This window comes from Silurus meridionalis, chromosome 23 (genome assembly GCF_014805685.1).
Source record: "Silurus meridionalis isolate SWU-2019-XX chromosome 23, ASM1480568v1, whole genome shotgun sequence".
Lineage (NCBI taxonomy): Eukaryota > Metazoa > Chordata > Actinopteri > Siluriformes > Siluridae > Silurus > Silurus meridionalis.
Genome location: NC_060906.1, coordinates 20,105,914 through 20,126,878, shown reverse-complemented (window position 1 = coordinate 20,126,878; position 20,965 = coordinate 20,105,914). Strand labels below are relative to the sequence as shown.

The following is a 20,965-nucleotide window of genomic DNA, read 5'->3' as shown; positions in this document are numbered from 1 at the left end:
TAGGGATTGTGCTTCGATTTCATGTTTCTAAGAAAAAGTACAACCTCACTTCAAGGTACACTTTCAGGTATAAAGGAGCCACACTGCCATTCCTTGTTTCTGAGGCAGTAACTCCAAGAAAACATGTATTGTGTTATAGAGAGTTTCCTCTCCATGGGAAGGTGCATGTTGTGTATCATTGTAGGGTCCTGCTTCACACCCAGTATTCTTGGGATGGGCTCTGAATCCACAAAGACAATGACTGGTTATAACTAATTTCCTGAGATTGAATAGCTTTAAATGGCATTAAAACCCAATGCAAATGCTACTTTTTGTATATAAAATTATTTCTAAGGCAGAAAGATGCATACTAGAGGTACACTGGACACCCCATAGACAAGGCCAAGTTTTTTAATTGTACAAAATTCTTTAGGAGACTGTAAGAATAATAAAACAGTAAACACAATATATCTAAATAATACATTATACACCAGCCAATCAGAAAGGAGTATTTTTCCGCATTCGTTAAAACCAATCAGATCTTCACTTTCACTTTTAAGCCTGAACGAAAGAGAAAAGCGAAAGTAGACGCTGGTTTTGCGCAGGACAGGGTTCAAGGAGCTATAATAAGGACATCTAGCGTTTCTATAACGTGTTTAATAAGGGAACTTTATTCTTCAACACAACTACAATGGCATTGTATTGGCAGCGATTTATCACTTGGGATTTTAACCCATTCTTCAAGACCATATTTGTGACCAGAGTTTATTTTGAGCCTCACGCTTATGTCAAGAAACTCCGTAGTGAAATCATTTCACATCTAAAGATTAATAACAAAGTGAAAGTAGTAGAAAGTAATGAGGAGGAGTGTGATGTCAAAGTGGTCTTCTGTCCGATCGTCTCGCGCGCTGGAACCGACATTGACGTGGCTCTGTCACGCCTTACACGTGAGTTCAAATAATACTATTGTAATGTGGTACAGAAGGACATGGAGCATGCAGTTATAGCATCTGGTCTAATTCCTGAAAATGTGTGCAGGTGCAGTCAGTAATCTTTTTCTTTCATGCACAAATTTATCTGTAAAATAGGCAGAAAGATGCATACTAGAGGTACACTGGACACCCCATAGACAAGGCCAAGTTTTTTAATTGTACAAAATTCTTTAGGAGACTGTAAGAATAATAAAACAGTAAACACAATATATATAATAATACATTATACACCAGCCAATCAGAGAGGAGTATTTTTCCGCATTCGTTGTTAAAACCAATCAGATCTTCACTTTCACTTTTAAGCCTGAACGAAACTGAAAAGCGAAAGTAGACGCTGGTTTTGCGCAGGACAGGGTTACAGGAGATATAATAAGGACATCTAGCGTTTCTATAACGTGTTTAATAAGGGAACTTTATTCTTCAACACAACTACAATGGCATTGTATTGGAAGCGATTTAAAAGTTGGGATTTTAACCCATTCTTCAAGACCATATTTGTGACCAGAGTTTATTTTGAGCCTCACGCTTATGTCAAGAAACTCCGTAGTGAAATCATTTCACATCTAAAGATTAATAACAAAGTGAAAGTAGTAGAAAGTAATGAGGAGGAGTGTGATGTCAAAGTGGTCTTCTGTCCGATCGTCTCGCGCGCTGGAACCGACATTGACGTGGCTCTGTCACGCCTTACACGTGAGTTCAAATAATACTATTGTAATGTGGTACAGAAGGACATGGAGCATGCAGTTATAGCATCTGGTCTAATTCCTGAAAATGTGTGCAGGTGCAGTCAGTAATCTTTTTCTTTCATGCACAAATTTATCTGTAAAATAGGCAGAAAGTGATGTAGCAAAGGGTTCAGTCATTGTCTCATATATATATATATTGTGTAATTATCAGTCATTTTTATAGACACTCCCAGATGGCCAAATGCCCAGATGCCTGTTTACTCTCCACCCACAAAACCCAACAAAAACAAGCAAAAGCAAGAATAAAAAAACATGAACCAATCCTGTGCAAATCATATTAGACACAATGTGATAAGATAATTTTTTGCATGGATTTTGATAGCTTTATAAGAGAAAGCATGTCATATGTAATATGAAAGCTGTTGGTGTTATTTCCTTGTGCCTTTTTTTTATTTCCATTTTTATCATTCAACATTCTCCTCTCTATTTCATCAAATTCACCTTGTTCCTTAGCTCATTTATCAAATTGCCACATTCACCATATAAGTTAAATGACCTATTTATCTCATAAATAAAGTAAATCAGGAAATTTTGGCAGAATTATCTGTTAATTAATAATTAATTTAAACCAGTGCATTTATTTACAATGGTGATTTAACTGACCTGAAAGTATCTGTGTGTTTCACACTTTGAAGTTACACCTTTCAGTCAGTCACGATTATATAACCACTTTTAAATGTACATAATGTTAGATTATTATAATTTCACTAACTGTTACATACTGTAGAATAACACTGATTGTACTAAAATTGCTAATAGGTAATTGTTAATAGTATTAACTTTTTTCCCAGTGCTTCTGTAAAATGTAAAAATAATTAAGTCAATTTGGGTAAATTAAATTTAATATAAATGAGCCGAGCCCAATTCTTTTTTAATTCTCAGTCAAAAATTTGACAGTGAAAGTATATTATTGACTTGTAATTCTTTTATTTGGCTATTTTTAGATGAGAAGCCCACTATTATGATTGTACTTCACCACACTTTTGACCCAGAGCACATTGCACCAAGCAGCAGCAGCAGGGATATCGAAAATGTGATGATGATGGTGGACGTCTTGTTTTATGAGGACTCAGGACTGCTGAAATGTTCAAATAATAATAAAGCAATAGAAAGAGCCAAAAACTTCCTACAGAAATTCTTCAACCCTCAGCGTGTTGTAAGTATTAATGTTTTTGTAATTATTGTTACAATTAATTCAGAAAATCTTTTTAAATCCATCTATAGATCCATGTTTGCTAGCTCCTGTTATCACATCGCTTATTACTGAGGACTTAATAAATACCTCAATAATACTGTTTCAACATTTCTGACATTAGAGCTTTTCCCTCAAATGTTAAATATATTGTATTTCCCTTTACAAGAAAACTTATTATATGAACAAACACATGTTTTAGATGTCAAGTTACAAAACAATATTTTAATTAGTTTATTTCCATGTTTGCAGGGTGCAGCGAATTAGCTATTAGTATAGAAACTGTTATAGCAGCTATATGCTGTTATAGAAAATCAATCAATAGCTTCTGATTAATCAAATTTGAGAAATGTTCCTATGAAATAATACAAATTTGAAAATAAAATATTTATGAATGTATATTGAATTAATGAACATTTCATTTGTTGCAGGTAAATCCAGTAATACGTGCTGGTCTATTTGTTGTTTCCTTGGGTTTATTTTCTTGGACGATGCTGCCTTCCATCATTTTCTTTTTGTCTAAAAATTCTGATTCAGATGAGTTTTAGATAGGATTTAGATAAGCACTCTTAAACAACAATGTATTAGTATCCAAATGCCTAACATTAGTTGCAGTCACATATATGGTGTATTGTCTCTGGATAATTGTTATTTGTGTGCTGTATTTCTGCTTTGCTGACTGGAAATACTGTAAATAAAATGCTAAAAACGTGGGTGTGACTTTGCTCTTCTTGAGAACTAATAAAGAAAACATTGCTTCCTTTCAAGCCACTAGGTGTCAGCATGTAGTTACTACCCATGTCCTGGTAAGAGTTCACAAACCATATACTGTATAATTAAAATAAACTAAAATATTATTTCTTAGAGAATATTTTGCCTAGACAATGGACACACACTCACTCACTCACTCACTCACTCACTCTCTCTCTCTCTCTCTCTCTCTCTCTCTCTCTCTCTCTCTCTCTCTCTCTCTCTTCCTCTCTCATAGCTCTCATAGCTGCAGTCTAGAACAAGCATGTATTCAAATTACTCCAAATTTTAGGAAATTTTATTTTTGATTAATGAACCTAGTTCTAACATTGTATAAAAAGAACATTCCATTAAAAATACTAAACTGTATAACCAAATGTCAATTCATGTTTTGTTGTGCGGAGTATTTAGCTTTGATAAATGAAAATCACATCGAGGTTAGATTTCACACTGAAAGGCTGCAGTTAATGCTAGAACAAACTTTAAACACCATTATAGTAGTAGTGTAAAAAACCTGCATTGAGCTCAAGGCCAGCCTGGATACTACAACCTTTACTGACTATAGACTTAGCTGGATGGTTGCTCCAGTTTACATTTATAGGAAGATTTACTCATTGCAAAGCATATGACTTGGCCTTGGCATTACCTAATACTGACTAGGGGTTTATAGCTTAAACAAGTTAGCTGCCAAGAAAGTTGGTGATTATAATCATTGTTGGGTTACACCACAAAAAATTATTATAAGCAATATAAATATAAAGGTTTTTTAAGTGTTTAGTTTTTATAGTAAATAAATACATGATGAGCATCAAATGTTGCGCAAAATATGCTACAAACTGAGTCATATGGTGAGCTTTGTGTGGGGAAATTGAGGTTATGTATGGCTCCACCATAATGGTCCATTTTTTTCAACATGAAACTAATGGACCATTATGGCTCCACTAAACCATAATGGTCCATTAGTTTCATGTTGAAAAAAAATATAAACAAGTTCTTTATCGTTCTGGTGTCAGGGTAGTGACCACGAGTAGGAAGCAGAAATAACTCAATCATAGTTATTATTTAAAGTATGAACACAAACACAAGTCTGGGAGAATCACGAACCGTAACGCCGGTATAGTCCATAATACAGGTAATATCCGTAATGCAGGTATAGGAAGTAATACGGGTATGATCAATAAAGGTAATATGGGTATAATCCGTAAAGCGGGTAGGATCCAGAATATAATCCGTAAAGCGGGCATAATCTGTACCGCGTATAATCCTCAAACAAGGAGCCAGGAGCATGAACCAGCGGGAAATGCTGGCGGTCAGGAATCCAGTAAGTCACTATAGCCATCTAAGAGATTCGACAGTGAGTGGTGGCGGAGCATGGGCTTATAAAGGGGATCCATGTAATGCGGAACAGGTGTCGGCAATCAGCACTGGGAGCAAGTCAAGTCAAGTCAAGTCAGGTTTATTTGTATAGCGCTTTTCACAACAGACATTGTCTCAAAGCAGCTTTACACAAATCAACAGTGATGGTGAATGGTGTGAATTTGTCCCTGATGAGCAGCCATGGCGACTGTGGCAAGGAAAAACTCTCTTAGATGTTATGAGGAAGAAACCTTGAGAGGAACCAGACTCAAAAGGGGAACCCATCCTCATCTGGGTGACATCAAAAGTTTGATCATAAATCTTTCAACAATACAGAACACTGGAGAGTGGGAACTAACAGGATTACTGGAGTATAAGATTATAAGTGATGTTCTTTCTGCAGTCTTATACAGTCTATATGGTTAGTAGCTCCGAGTTTTATGAGCTCAGCATTTGTGATCACCACAGATCCAGCATCAGCTTCTCCATGCCAGAGCCTTTAAACACTCCAGGAGGTCCAATGTCAAAACTCCACACATGTAGCGGTATCCAAATGGCACTGGAACGTCTCTAGATGGTTCGGGATGTTTGCGAGTTCGGCATCTACTTCTTCAAAGGTCCGTAATCATCACGAGGTGGGAGGTGACTGGAGCTGGCTAAAGCTCAGGGTGTCTCGGGATGGGTAAAGAGAGAGAAGCAGTGGAGAGGAATTAGCGTAGCTGCTGTTCATGATATTCACAGCACAAGTTGATAATGTGCATGTGATCAGATGTTCTGGAGCACAAGGGTATGATATGTGATGTGTGTTATGTGTAGGCTTTGCTAAAAAGATATGTTTTTAATCTACACTTAAACTGGGAGAGTGTGTCTGAGCCCCGAACACTGTCAGGAAGACTATTCCAGAGTTTAGGAGCTAAATGTGAAAATGTTCTACCACCTTTAGTGGACTTTGCTATTCTACGAACAACTAGAAGCCCAGAGTTTTGAGATCTCAGGGAGCATGGCGGATTGTAGCGTGTTAAAAGACTGGATAGATACATGGGAGCCAAACCATTTAGTGCTTTATAATTGAGAAGTAATATTTTGTAGTCTATTCAAAACTTAACCGGAAGCCAATGTAGGGACGATAGGATTGGGGTTATGTGATCATATTTTCTTGACCTTGTAAGAACTCTGGCTGCTGCATTCTGGACTAACTGAAGCTTGTTTATTAATGACGCAGGACATCCACCTAGTAATGCATTACAGTAGTCTATTCTGGAGGTCATGAACGCATGGACGAGCTTCTCTGCATCGGATATAGACATGTTTCTTAACTTAGAAATATTTCTAAGGTGAAAGAAGGCTGTTTTTGTAACTTGGTTGATATGGTTTTTGAAAGACAAGTCGCTGTCTAAAATAACTCCCAGGTCTTTTACCGTTGAACTAGTGGTTACAGAACATCCGTCTAAATGCAGGTTGAGATGCTGGAGCGTCTGTATACTAGTTTTGGGCGATGAGCAAAATCTCAGTCTTATCAGAATTTAAAAGTAGAAAGTTATGGGTCATCCTATCTCTTATTTCCTTAACACACTCAGTTATTCGAGTTAATTGAGCTGTATCGCCTGGTTTAGATGATATATATAGCTGAGTATCATTAGCATAACAATGGAAGCTAATTCCATGCCTTCTAATAATATTTCCTAACGGAAGCATGTATATTGTGAAGAGCAGGGGTCCTAGAACTGAACCTTGCTGCACGCCATAATTTACTTGCATTAGCCTGGATAACTCTCCATTTAAATCTACGAAATGGTAACGATCGGACAGGTAGGATTTAAACCAGCTTAATGCCTGTCCCTGAATGCCGATGTAATTTTGTAAGCGATCTAGGAGGAGATCATGGTCTATAGTGTCGAATGCAGCACTAAGATCTAGTAAAACCAACAACGAGATGAAGCCTTGGTCTGAAGCTAAAAACAGGAGGGAACAGGGAGCAGCTAAGAGAGAGCCGTGGAGTGGGCGTGGCAAGGGAATCCCTGACATCTGGCTAGACACACCAACTCAGCTATAGCTTCACTTAAAATATTGCTTGAGCCAAAAATTCTGTAAGAACTATACACACACACACACACACACACACACACACAAACACACACAAACCTAAAATGAGTAAAAAGACTATAGCTGCAGAGTGGTGTGGAGTGCCACACAAATATAAATGAATGTACCCTTCAACCACGCTCCCTCGTGCTGGCATTGACTCCTACAAAAGCAAACAAGTGCATAAAATGCAGGCGGAGGAGAACGACTTTGAAGATGAGCTGCTGTGATGCAAGGAAAAATATGGTGCACACATGGGGCTCATTGACCAGTTCATGCACCAGGGGGGTGGAGGGTCAGAGAGACAGCAAGGAATTGCAATGGATGGCATGAAAAACAACAGTTAAAGGGTTATGAACATGGAGTAACACGCTCTAGATAGCACTCTTATTGACTCGGTTAGTTTAACATAAATAAGACACAATATAAATACTATACAATTCATCCATACTGAATAGTTAAGGATACATGGCTTCCTGACAGGGTTCTACTTAGAATCTTTAATAAGGCAAACTGTTTTATGTTTTTTATATAGAAACTTAAAGTTCTTTTTCTTGCTTCGCTTAGTGTTTCACTATGGGAGTGGGCGTGATCAAAAAAACCCGGTAAAGTCACCGCGTCGAGGCGTGCTATTCCTTTTCTGACTTGCCGAGTATAACATTTCACGGTAGGGACTTAGTAGCGTTAAGCTAACTAAAGGCTTCACACGTTAAGGCGAAGCCTTCGGAGAGCTAACTACCCTGCGAACATTGACAGACTAACGTGTTGTGACGAGTCTCGATTTTCTCAATACTCAGCCATTTCAACGGTCACACCCGTATATATATATATATATATATATATATATATATATATATATATATATATATATATATATATATAATACATTTGCTTTGTTGCTATTAGTCGTAATGTAGAAAAACATACTCTAAATAAGTCCTAGACGAAAATGACTGCACTTTTAGACTTTGCCTCATTCACAATGAAATTCCAACATGAATGTTATTTCTTCTAACTTGTATGTGTAAATCCAGAGTTTGTCTTATATACAGGAAACAGTCGGTTACACATTGTTCCCCATTTGCACACTTTAAAGGTGGTGGATTTTTAAGCCCCACCTGTCCTCCACCACCCCCTAAAATACTAATGAAATATTTGGTTCAATGTCTAATTTATTGAAATATCAAGTTCTAAATCATTAACATCAAATGGCATCAAGTTTAAAAAAACAACAACAACAACAAATTATAGTGTAGTTTTTGGGTACCCTAACTGATGCTTTAATTTACTTGCATTAATGACCCAGTGTGCTTGTTTGAATTTTTTTTTTATAACAGATAATAATAAATGGAGATTAATAAAGAACACACTAAAAATATTGATCCTGCAGTTCATCGTGCACTAGAGGCGCACACCCAACATTTTGAGAACCACTGCACCATACAATGAAATTCTAGGACATAAGGACAAAAAGGACAAAAAAAAGTTATGAATTGTGTGCATATATAATATAAATAAGTTTAAATATATTGTATATATAGTGTATTATAAATGTACAATATGATATGTAATCATGGAAGGACATGCAGAGGTAAATTGGGACCATGTTGTTGGTCCCAGTGTAAAGGCGTGTACGTGTGTTTGCAAAACATGCAGATGTCGTCTGTAACCTGCCTGTGTGTGTGTGTGTGTGTGTGTGTGTGTGTGTGTGTGTATAAAGGTGTGTGTGTCTGTGTGTGTGTGTGTGTGTGTGTGTGTCTGTGTCTGTGTGTGTGTGGGGTATATTTTACATTTCTTTTAGTTTGGTGCTATAATACTTACATATCTGTGAAGTATTGTGCCATTTTTCTGTTGGAGATCAGAAAATCAGGATTTATTGATTTCTTGCCATAATAAAGCATACTTAAATGGAATGTGCTACAGTGCATTCAGAAAGCATTCAGACCCCTTAATTTTTTGCCCACATGTTCCTTATGCATGCACCTAAATGTATACACATTTAAGTATTTTTTTTTTATCAATCTATACTACTCAAAAATAGAATACAACAGCTTGCCACTGGGGCAGTACCCTTAAAAGGAGATCTTTGTACCTTATTTACCCCTAAAATTTATAGTTGTACCTTAATGTAAAATGAAGTATTATTTGAATGTGCAAGTATCCATTACTGTGTGCCATGTACTGTGCATACACAAAATACATATTTCAAATTGTATTGTGTGTATGCACAGTACATGGCACACAGTAATGGATACTTGCACAAGTAATTAATACTTCATTTTGTTCTATTCTACAGTCCATGTTTCAGGAATAAAACAAGTAATTCAAAACAAACTATTGAAAGAAAATATGTATTGAACTCAACTGACAAACATGTCAAGACCCGATATCAATTATACAATGAGATGAAATAAACATTTAGTGTCACTTCTTTTAATCTTCCTTGCTGGTTTGTTTAAAAGTAGTAGCTTTTTACACAGTGTTAAAGCTAACATATATCTCAGAATATAAAACATATCAAAGCATTAATTATTGGTGACTTTAATATTCATTTTGATAATCAGGGAGACTCCTTAAGAGCAGCAGTTGTATCCATTCTAGAGTCAGTTGGAATTGATCAGAATGTTATCAGACCCACTCATAGTGGTGGACACACTCTCGATTTGTTGTTAACATTTGGATTAAAAATAAAAAATTTAGTCATAATTCCACAGTCTGAAGCTATTCCAGACCATTATCTCATCTCTTTTAAAATCTGCCTCAGTCATTGCATTACTACCTCACCACGTTACCGTGTTAAGCGTACTTTCATGTCAGCTACAGCAGCACGTTTTATCAATAATCCAGAAATTACGATATTAGATAGATCTCCATCTGACCCCGCAGAGCTCGACTGGGCCACTGAATACCTAGAATCAACGTTATGTTATACTCTAGATGATGTAGCTCCCCTTAAGACCAAAATGATCAGGGCAAAAAAATTAGCACAGTGGTATAATGATCATACACACACCTTAAAACAGACCACTTGAAAATTAGAACGTAAATGGCGTCAAACAAAATTAACAGTATTTCAAATAGCATGGAAGGAGAGCCTCCTAAATTATAGAAAATCTCTTAGTGCTGCTAAATCAGCATACTGTATTTCTCCACCCTCATAGAAAATAACAAGCATAATCCTAGACTTTTATTCAGCACGGTAGCAAAATTAACAGGGAATAAAAGCACTGCACTCACATGCAAACCATCATTAGGTAGTAATGATCTCATGAAATTTTTAATAATAAAATTGAAACATCAGGCAAGAAATCCAGACGTTAATATAAATCCAAATTATTTTACAAGTAACCCTGTAGACAGCAGCGTAATTATAGCAGACAATCAACTACAAAGCTTCACTCCTATTCATGAGAATGACTTAATTTCATTAATTTCCTCAACAAAATCATCAACCTGCATTCTCGATCCCTTGCCTACAATTTTCTTTAAACAGATAACTCCAGAGGTAATTGAACCTGTTTTAAAAATAATAAACTCTTCCATTAGGACTGGTTATGTACCAAAATCCTTCAAACTGTCAGTTATCCACCCCTTATTAAGAAACCTGACCTTGACCCATGTCAGCTGTCCAACTAAAGACCAATATCATATCTCTCCTTTATATCCAAAATTTTAGAAAAGGTTGTAGCACAGCAGTTTTGCTCACACCTACTTATGAATAACATTTTTAAAATGTATCAGTCAGGATTTCGGCCTCATCATAGCACAGAGACGGCACTAGTTAAGGTGGTAAATGACCTGTTATTGGCCTCTGATCAGGGTTTTGTCTCCTTACTTGTTTTGCTCGGCCTTAGTTCAGCTTTTGACACCATTGATCACACTATACTATTTGCTAGACTTGAGAACGTTGTTGGATTAAAGGGAACAGCTCTCTCTTGGCTCAGGTCTTATTTGACTGATCGCTATCAGTTTGTTGATGTAAATGGTGAGTTCTCCACACTCTCTGAGGTAAAGTTTGGTGTTCCTCAAGGATCTGTCTTAGGCCCTCTGCTTTTCTCTTTATATATGCTGCCTCTTGGTGAAATTATTCATAAACATGGGATTCGCTTCCATTGCTATGCTGATGATACACAGCTGTATATTTCAGCAAAGCCTGATGAGAGAGATCAGCTTAACAATGTTGAGAAGTGTGTAAAGGACATTAGACAGTGGATGCTTGATAACTTTCTTCAGCTATAACTTAACTTAACTCAGATAAGACGGAAGTACTTTAACTAGGACCATATGCGGCTAGAAATAAACTTTCTGATTACGTAGCATCTCTGGATGGTGTTTCTGTTTCAGCATTTACGGCTGTCAAAGACCTTGGTGTGATTATTGACCCGAGTCTTTCCTTTGAGGCTCACGTGAATAATATCACCAGGATCGCCTTCTTTCATCTTAGAAATGTTGCTAAAATTAGAAATATGATGTCGTTACAGGATGCAGAAATACTAGTTCATGCTTTTGTTACTTCTAGATTAGACTACTGTAAAGCTTTACTGTCTGGGTGTGAAAATAGGGTGCATAAATAAGCTTCAGTTAGTTCAGAATGCAGCAGCAAGAGTCCTCATTAGATCTAGAATATATGACCACATCACCCCTGTTTTAATCAGTCTACACTGGCTCCCAATCAAATCACAGTCTCCTACACTGACTCAGGAATACAGTTCGCTTCTGATCATCATCACTGTACCCCGCAACATCGTATATCTGCTTCAAATGGACATTTGATGCAACCCAGATGAGGATGGGTTCCCTCTTGAGTCTGGTTCCTCTCAAGGTTTCTTCCTTATGCCATCTTGGGGAGTTTTTCCTTGCCACAGTTGCTCATTAGGGACAAACTTACTTACAAAGAACATATTTACTTTTAATCACCAGATTATCTGTGTAAAGCTGCTTTAAAACAATGTTCATTGTTAAAAGCGCTATACAAAAAAAATGAATTGAATTGAAATTGAATATAAAGCTACTTAAAACTGCCAAAAGTGTTTCTGCGACGTTCTTCCCATCTTTTTGTATCCTGAATTGTTTATTAACACTTTAGTATGGGGAACACGTATTCACTATTAACTTTGACATTCGCCTCAAACTCTTAATTTACTGCTTATTAGCTTTTAAGGTAGTCGTTGTAGTTAAGTTTAGGTATTAGGTAGGATTATAGGATGCAGAACATGGTCATAAAGAATAAAGAATTAATATGTGCTTTCTAAGTAGCCTACTAATAAACAGCCAATGTGCAGTTGTTCATCATACTAATGTGTTACATATTTTTTTCTATATTTTACTAATAAATTTTTTTATGATTGGCCCATAAATAATCCTACAAACACTTGTGTATAAATAGATTATACATTATAAAATGTAAAAAAAAAAAAAAACCTGCAATAGCAGCCAGGTGTTAAAAGCCACATCTGTTCTCACCTTTAAAGTTTCTTGTGTAACATACTGAATCTGCCCTGACAAACCTAGGGTCATTCTTGACAACACATAAAAATGTCAAATTAGTGCAATAATGAAAGAGCACCCCATAAAATAAAGATCGTTCCTATCAGCATACTGTAACCTCTCCCCTGTCATCTACCTTCATTCACCGGACTACATTACCCATCATCCACCATGTCTTCACCTGTCTGTTCACCGGGACTCTATTTATACTCATCACCACTGTCTTCACTCTTTGTCGGTTATCGTCTTTACTACGTTGTATGTATGTGTGATTTACCCGCTCCTTATTATTAAAATTACATCTTTAATGTTACTATTCGTCGTCCTCGTCTCTCCGTGTACATACCGTGACACAGAGTTAAACATGCTGTCAAATCTCACTTCAACATTATCTTTATTCTTATTTGAAGGGTTTTGATAACACATTTGTTAAAACAAAAAACGTTATAAAAGATTTTAAGGAAAATACACAGAAAAAAGTGAAAGTTTGTCCAAGCAGCTATTTTTTCTTATAATCCTTTAAAACCTTTAAAACTTGCTAATTATTCAACAAGAGACTTTTTTGTAAAAAAGGAGTGAAGCGGTTTTTGTGTATAAAAAGCTACAGTACTAGGGCGCGTGACAAGTGAGTGACTGATTGCCATGGATATGTGAACGTCATGTATAGACTATCTTGTCTCTTTGAATTTTAAATCACTCTGCTTTAATATGCATTGCTCCATTAAAACCTCAACATGTCGTGAACACAACTCTCCACTAAAAAAGTGAGGGGGACGAATTTACTTTTTATAAAAAGTGAGGGGGACATGTCCCCCGCATCCCCCGCGTAATCTACGCCCCTGGTTGATTCGAGTGACTTTATTTCACAATTTCAGAATTGGGTCAATGTTATCTGGGAAGTTAATACAGGCTAATATTCCTTTTTTTTAAGATCTGTATTGTATCATGGGTCAAATGTTATCAAATGACATAAATATTATGCAAATGTACTTTATATTGTAACCTACAAGACACCAAAATCTGTGTCTACTTTCCTGAAATCTTTTGTCAGACATCATATACCTGCATTTTGCATATTTTGTTTGTTTCATTGCTCTAATTCCTTTGATATGTTAATATATCTAGAACATCAGCAACCTGGATGGAAGAAATCAATGTTTTAAACATCGGTACACATTTTACTGTTACGCTGTAAGATTGAAAGTGTAAAATTCAAAGTGATAAATGGCTAAAAAGAAAATAGTCAGTGGTCAATCAAAGCTATATTGTCTCTTCTCATTTGTAATATTTGCATAAGATGCATACCAGATATAGGAAATTTAGAGCAATATCACTCATTTGAATAGGTTTGCATTCCCAGTTGACTATGTCAGTATTTTAAAACAATTGTTAACAATTACTTGTATGTGAGCTTATGAATAACATTTTCTCATTTATTTCGGGTAATATTGTTCATTATGTTCATGTTACAGGTTAAAGTTCCCCCTGCAGTGAATATACAGCATTTGGCAGATGCCCTTATCCAGAGTGACTTACAATTATTTGCCCTATACAACTGAGCAGTCGAGGGTTCAGGTTCTTTCTCAAAGAACGCAGCAGTGGCTTCGTAATGGTTCCTGGGATTTAAATTCATCACCGTCCAACATCTTAACCACTGTGATAAATTGTTGTCTAGTTCTACTTTACATGATCCAAGTCAAATATGGATTGTGGTTTGATTTCATGTCTCTAAGACAAAGTACAACCTCACTTCAAGGTACACTCTCAGGTATAAATTGTCCACACTGCCATTCTTTGTTTCTGAGGCAGTAACTCCAAGAGAACATGTATTGTGTTCTAGAGAGTGCATGTTGTGTATCATTGTAGGGTTCTGCTTCACACCCAGTATTATTGGGATGGGTTTTGAATCCACAAAGACAATGACTGTTTATAAATCATTTCCTTTAAATTGCTATAATTCCCAATGCAAACACCATTTCTGTATATAAAATTAAAAACCCGATTCCAAAAAAGTTGGGACACTGTACAAATTGTGAAAAAAAAAGGAATGCAATAATTTACAAATCTCATTTACGTATATTTTTTTCACAATAGAATATAGATAACATATCAAATGTTGAAAATGAGACATTTTGAAATATCATGCCAAATATTGGCTCATTTTGATTTCATGAGAGCTACACAATCCAAAAAAGTTGGGACAGGTAGCAATAAAGGGCTGGAAAAGTTAAATGTACATATAAGGAACAGCTGGAGGACCAATTTGCAACTTATTAGGTCAGTTGAACACATTGGCATGATTGGGTATTAAAAAAAAACTCTCAGAGTGGCAGTGTCTCTCAGAAGTGGCCTTGTCCCAACTTTTTTGAGATGTGTTGATGCCATGAAATTTAAAATCAACTTATTTTTCCCCTAAAATGATACATTTTCTCAGTTTAAACATTTGATATGTCATCTGTGTTGTATTCTGAATAAAATATTGAAATTTGAGACTTCCAAATCATTGCATTCTGTTTTTATTCACAATTTGTACAGTGTCCCAACTTTTTTGGAAACGGGTTTGTATTTCTAAGGCAGAAAGATTCATACTAGAGGTACACTGGACACCCCAGAGACAAGTTCACGTTTTTTTATTGTACAAAATTCTTTAGGAGACTGTAAGAATAATAAAACAATAAATACAATATATATAATAATACATTATAAATCAGCCAATCAGAAAAGAGTATTTTTTCCGCATTCGCTGTAACAACCAATCAGATCTTCACTTTCACTTTTAAGCCTGAACGAAAGAGAAAAGCGAAAATAGACGTCGGTTTTGCGCAGGACAGGGTTACAGGAGATCTTTAAAGGACATCTAGCGTTTCTATAACGTGTTTAATAAGGGAACTTTATTCCTCAATACAACTACAATGGCATTTCATTTGCAGCCATTTCAAACTCGGATTTTTAAGCCATTCTTCAAGACCATATTTGTGACCAGAGTTTATTTTGAGCCTCACGCTAATGTCGAGAAACTCTGTAGGGAAATCATTTCACATCTGAAGATTAATAACAAAGTGAATGTAGTAGAAAGTAATGAGGAGGAGTGTGATGTCAAAGTGGTCTTCTGTCCGATCGTCTCGCGCGCTGGAACCGACATTGACGCGGCTCTGTATCGCCTTACACGTGAGTTCAAATAATACTATTGTAATGTGGTACAGAAGGACATGGAGCATGCAGTTATAGTATCTGGTCTAATTCCTGAAAATGTGTGCAGGTGCAGTCAGTAATCTTTTTCATTCATGCACAAATTTATCTGGAAAACAGGCAGAAAGTGATGTAGCAAAGGGTTCAGTCATTGTCTCGTAAGTATATTGTGTAATTATCAGTCATTTTTATAGACACTTCCAGATGGCCAAATGCCCAGATGCCTGTTTACTCTCCACTCACAAAACCCAACAAAACCCAACAAAAACAAGCAAAAGAAAGAATAAAAAAACACGAAACAATCCTGTGCAAATCAAATTAGAGACAATGTGATAAGATCAGTTTTTGCATGGATTTATTAGCTTTATAAGAGCTCATATTTTTTCATATGTAATATGAACACATATGATACATAATAAGGATTTTAATAGCTTTATAAGAGATCATATGTTTTCATATGTAATATGAAAGCTGTTGATGTTATTTCCTTGTGCTTTTTTTATTTCTATTTTTATCATTCAACATTCTCCTCTCTATTTCATTCAATTCATCTTGTTCCTCAGCTCATTTATCAAATTGCCATATTCACCATATAAGTTAAATAACCCATTTATCTTATAAATGAAGTAAATGAGGACATTTTGGCACAATTATTTGTTAATTAATAATTAATTTAAAGCAGTGCATTTATTTACAATGGTGATTAAACTGACGTAAATCACAATTATGATATAACCACTTTTAAATGTACATAATGTTAGATTATTATAATTCCACTAACTGTTACATACTGTAGGATAAAGCTGATCGTATTAGAATTGCTAATAGGTAATTGTTAATAGTATTAAATACTGATGATTAGTATACTGAGGAACAATGAGAGGCACTTTTAACCAAATAGCAATAAATAGCAATTTTACACCAAACGAAAATCATTTTTTTCCCCAGTGTTTCTGGAAAATGTAAAAATAATTAAGTCAATTTGGGTAAATTAAATGTAATATAAATGAGCCAAACCCATTTTTTTAATTCTCAGTTGACATTTTGACAGTGAAAGTATATTATTCACTTGTAATTCTTTTATTTGACTATTTTTAGGTGAGAAGCCCACTATTATGATTGTACTTCACCACACTTTTGACCCAGAGCACATTGCACCAAGCAGCAGCAGCTGGGATATCGAAAATGTGATGATGATGGTGGACGTCTTGTTTCATGAGGACTCAGGACTGCTGAAATGTTCAAATAATAATAAAGCAATAGAAAGAGCCGAACACTACCTACAGAAAATCTCCCAACCTCAGCGTGTTGTAAGTATTGTATTGAGTGTTGTAACAATTTGTTGTAATTATTGTTACAATTAATTCAGAAAATCTTTTTAAATCCATCTATAGATCCATGTTTGCTAGCTCCTGTTATCACATAGCTTATTACTGAGGACTTAACAAATACCTCAATAATACCCCTGACTGTTTAATAATTTCTGACATTAGAGCTTTTCCCCTTAAATGTTAAATATATTGTATTTCCCTTTACAAGAAAACCTTTTATATGAAAACACATGTTTTAGTTAGTTTATTTCCATGTTTGCAGGGTGCAGCGAATTAGCTATTAGTATAGAAACAGCTATATGCTGTTATAGAAAATCAATCAATAGCTTCTGATTAATCAAATTTGAGAAATGTTCATATAAAATATAAAATAAAATATTTATGAATAGATATTGAATTAATGAATGTCTCATTTGTTGCAGGTAAATATGCTTGCTGTTATATCTGCTGGTGTAATTGTTTCAGCTAGTGTATTTGCTTTGAAAAAACGTGACAAATTGCAAAAAAAGATAATCTATCTCTACTTATATTTTAAATGGATGCGGCATTTCAACATGTTCTCTTGGCGTGAAAGTACTGATTCAGATGAGTTTTAGATAGGATTTAGATAAGCACTCTCAAACAACAATGTATTAGTATCCAAAAGTCTAACATTAGTTGCAGTCACATATATGGTGTATGGTCTCTGAATAATTGTTATTTGTGTCCTGTATTTCTGCTTTGCTGACTGGACATACTGTAAATAAAAACGTGCTAAAACGTGGGTGTGACTTTGCTCTTCTTGAGAAATAATGTAGAAAACATTGCTTCCTTTCAAGCCACTAGGTGTCAGCATGTAGTTACTACCCATGTCCTGGTAAGAGTTCACAAACCATATACTGTACAATTAAAATAAAATGAAGTATTATTTCTTAGAGAATTTTTTGCCTAGACAAAGGACTCTCTCTCTCTCTCTCTCTCTCTCAGCTGCAGTCTAGAACAAGCATGTAATCTAATTACTGCAAATTTTTCAAGGGAAATGTTATTTTTGTTCAGTAAAACTGGTTATAACATTGTATAAAAAGAACATTCCAATAAAAATGCTAAACTGTATAACCAAATGTCAATTCATGTTTTGTGTGTGTGCTAAACGAAAATCACACCGAGGTCAGATTTCACACTGCAAGGCTGCAGTTAATGCTCATACAAACTTTAAACACCATTATAGTAGTAGTGGTAAAAACCTGCATTGTGATCTTTTACTCAGACATACTCTAGACATAAGCTATATCAAATCCTTTGCTGGTTATCTTTCATTTGGAAGTTGAGAAATTCTGTAGTTTCTGTGTTAAGATTTGAACAATCTGCTGATTCACGGATGTGAATCATGGCTCAGTTGACTATGTTGTATTTGTTTTGTTTTTCTGTACAATAGAGTTATTGTGTGGTTACTAAAGATAAGTGAATAAACACTGACTTTACAAAGTAACATTTATTCATCTTCAATAGCCTTATTGTCCGAGTCTCAGGGTGTATCTACAACCATTCACACCGGATGGGACCTCAGTTTTTCACAGGACACTCATTCAAACACGCATGTTAATGGTTTGGATTTGATTTATTTACGTTTTAGCTCTGAGACTCAGATTTATGAAATTTCCATCAAGCAACTTGAGTTCTGAGGAAGTCACAAAGGAAAGGAGTCTTTTTCCGAAGGAGGCATTTCGACACTGATAGAGCTCAAGGCCAGCCTGGATACTGCAACCTTTACTGACTATAGACTTAGTTGGATGGTTGCTCCAGTTTACTTTTACAGGAAGATTTAGTCACTGCAAAGTATATGACATGGCCTTGGCATTACCTAATACTGACTAGGGGTTTATAGCTTAAACAAGTTAGCTGCCAAGAAAGTTGGTGATTATAATCATTGTTGAGTTACACCACACAAAATGATTATAAGCAATATACATGTAAAGGTTTTTTTAGTAAATAAATACATTATGAGCATCACATTTTGCCCAAAATATACCACATGCTCAGTCATATGGTGAGCTTTGTGGGGGGAAATTGAGGTTATGTATGGCTCCACAAAACCATAATGGTCCATTAGTTTCATGTTTAAACAAAATATAAACAACTTCTCCATAGTTCTGGCTACACACACCAACTCCGGTCAGCTACAGCTTCACTTTAAAATATAGTTTGAGCCAAAAACTCTGTAAGGACCACACACACACCCAAAATTAAAAAGAGTAAGGAAACTATAGCTGGTGGGTGGTGTGGAGTGCCACACAAATATAAATGGATGTACCCTTCAACCACGCTCCCTCGTGCTGGCATTGACTCCTACAAAAGCAAACAAGGCCATAAAATGCAGGCGGAGGAGAACCACTTTGGAGATGAGCTGCTGTGATGCAAGGAAAAATATGGTGCACACATGGGGCTGATTGACCAGTTCATGCACCAGGGGGTGGAGGGTCACAGAGACAGCAAGGAATTGCAATGGATGCCATTAAAAACAACAGTTAAAGGGTTATGAACATGGAGTAACACGCTCTAGATAGCACTCTCATTGACTCGGTTAGTTTGACATAAAAAAGACACGATGTAAATACTATACAATACACCCATACCGAATAGTTAAGGATACATGGCTTCCTGACAGGGTTATACTTAGAATCTTTAATAAGGCAAACTGTTTTATGGTTTTTATATAGAAATTTAAAGTTTTCCCCAGAGGAATAACCAAATATTTATAGTTAAAATGGAAAAAGGTGTGATTGCCTACTGTATGCATTCAAATGTCTCATCTCCACCAGAGTTCACATAATAAAATTAAATACAGTTCACCAGTGTGCAATTAAAGGATCATGTGAACTCCATATAAATAAACTGGTTCCTTCAAGGTCTCACACTGTACTTAAGTAGCAACATCATGAAGACCAAAATGCCGCCGAAAAGCCTGAGACAAAGATCTAATGTATCATCCTGAGACTATCCCAAGCTTTGAACATCCTGTCAAGCATCATTAAAATCAATTATTAAAATATAGCACAACCCTGACACTGCATAGAGGAGGCCATCCACACAAACAGCTACTGGACATTAGTATGGATCTCCAAGAATCTTCCTGATGCCATTTAGTGGTATCAGCAGCAAGACTGAATACTTCTGCATTCACAAGAGTTGTTATTTGAAATTATTTTGCAAGTTATATTTATTCCATTTTACAATTATAAGATTTTTTTATGTATTCTTTACATGTACTCTAAATAACTCTAGGGCTGTAAAATATCTATTGATAGCAAATTAAGATGATCTGTACTTGGTATAATCAATGTTTTACCAATTAGTCATTGAACATCTGCAGTTGTGATAAGCTTTTGGTGAACATATGGAGATCTGTGGTTCATGAGAGATCAATATAGCTCCACAGATGACAGTGGAAATATAAAAATATTTGACCATTTTAATCGTGTTGACCTGCTACAATAAAAAAAAATTCCTTTCCCATATGAAAGCTAAATTTTATGATTTCCAAATGCATTTCGTACCCTTTCCACACTTTATTTAGCATACTTCCTCCCGCCGATTCACACCAGAGGCCTGTAAAACAGCAGAAGTTAAGTAAGCTTCTCCAGTTGGTGCACAGACGAGCAGCTTTTCTCCATTGGCATGTCATATTCACTGGAACAATATTTATGTTTCTTCCCTCACTCTAATTTGTTCTAAAATGTCCTTCTTAAATGATGATGCTGTGCCATCTGAATGTTCAGGATACAGAATCGTACCCGAGACAAAGCATGCTAACCATATGAAATGTACTCTGATTGAACTAGATCAGCTCAAACTTTACAGTTCATAACACAAGAATTTCTTTCC

General features: G+C 35.7%; 1 protein-coding gene across 2 annotated transcripts; it reads left to right on the top strand.

Moving 5' to 3' along the window:
- The first annotated feature begins 589 nt into the window (after nucleotides 1-589).
- LOC124376524 lies at nucleotides 590-17,867 on the top strand. Of its 2 annotated transcripts, XM_046835650.1 has the most exons (4): nucleotides 590-613; nucleotides 15,440-15,752; nucleotides 16,872-17,083; nucleotides 17,527-17,867. In XM_046835650.1, the coding sequence occupies exons 2-4, from the start codon at nucleotides 15,497-15,499 to the stop codon at nucleotides 17,698-17,700; spliced, it is 642 nt and encodes a 213-aa protein (XP_046691606.1). In that variant the 5' UTR covers nucleotides 590-613; nucleotides 15,440-15,496; the 3' UTR covers nucleotides 17,701-17,867. The 2 variants fall into 2 exon arrangements, with proteins under 2 accessions (XP_046691606.1, XP_046691604.1); XM_046835648.1 differs by lacking the exon at nucleotides 590-613 and having other exon boundaries at nucleotides 15,375-15,752.
- The last annotated feature ends 3,098 nt before the right edge of the window (nucleotides 17,868-20,965 follow it).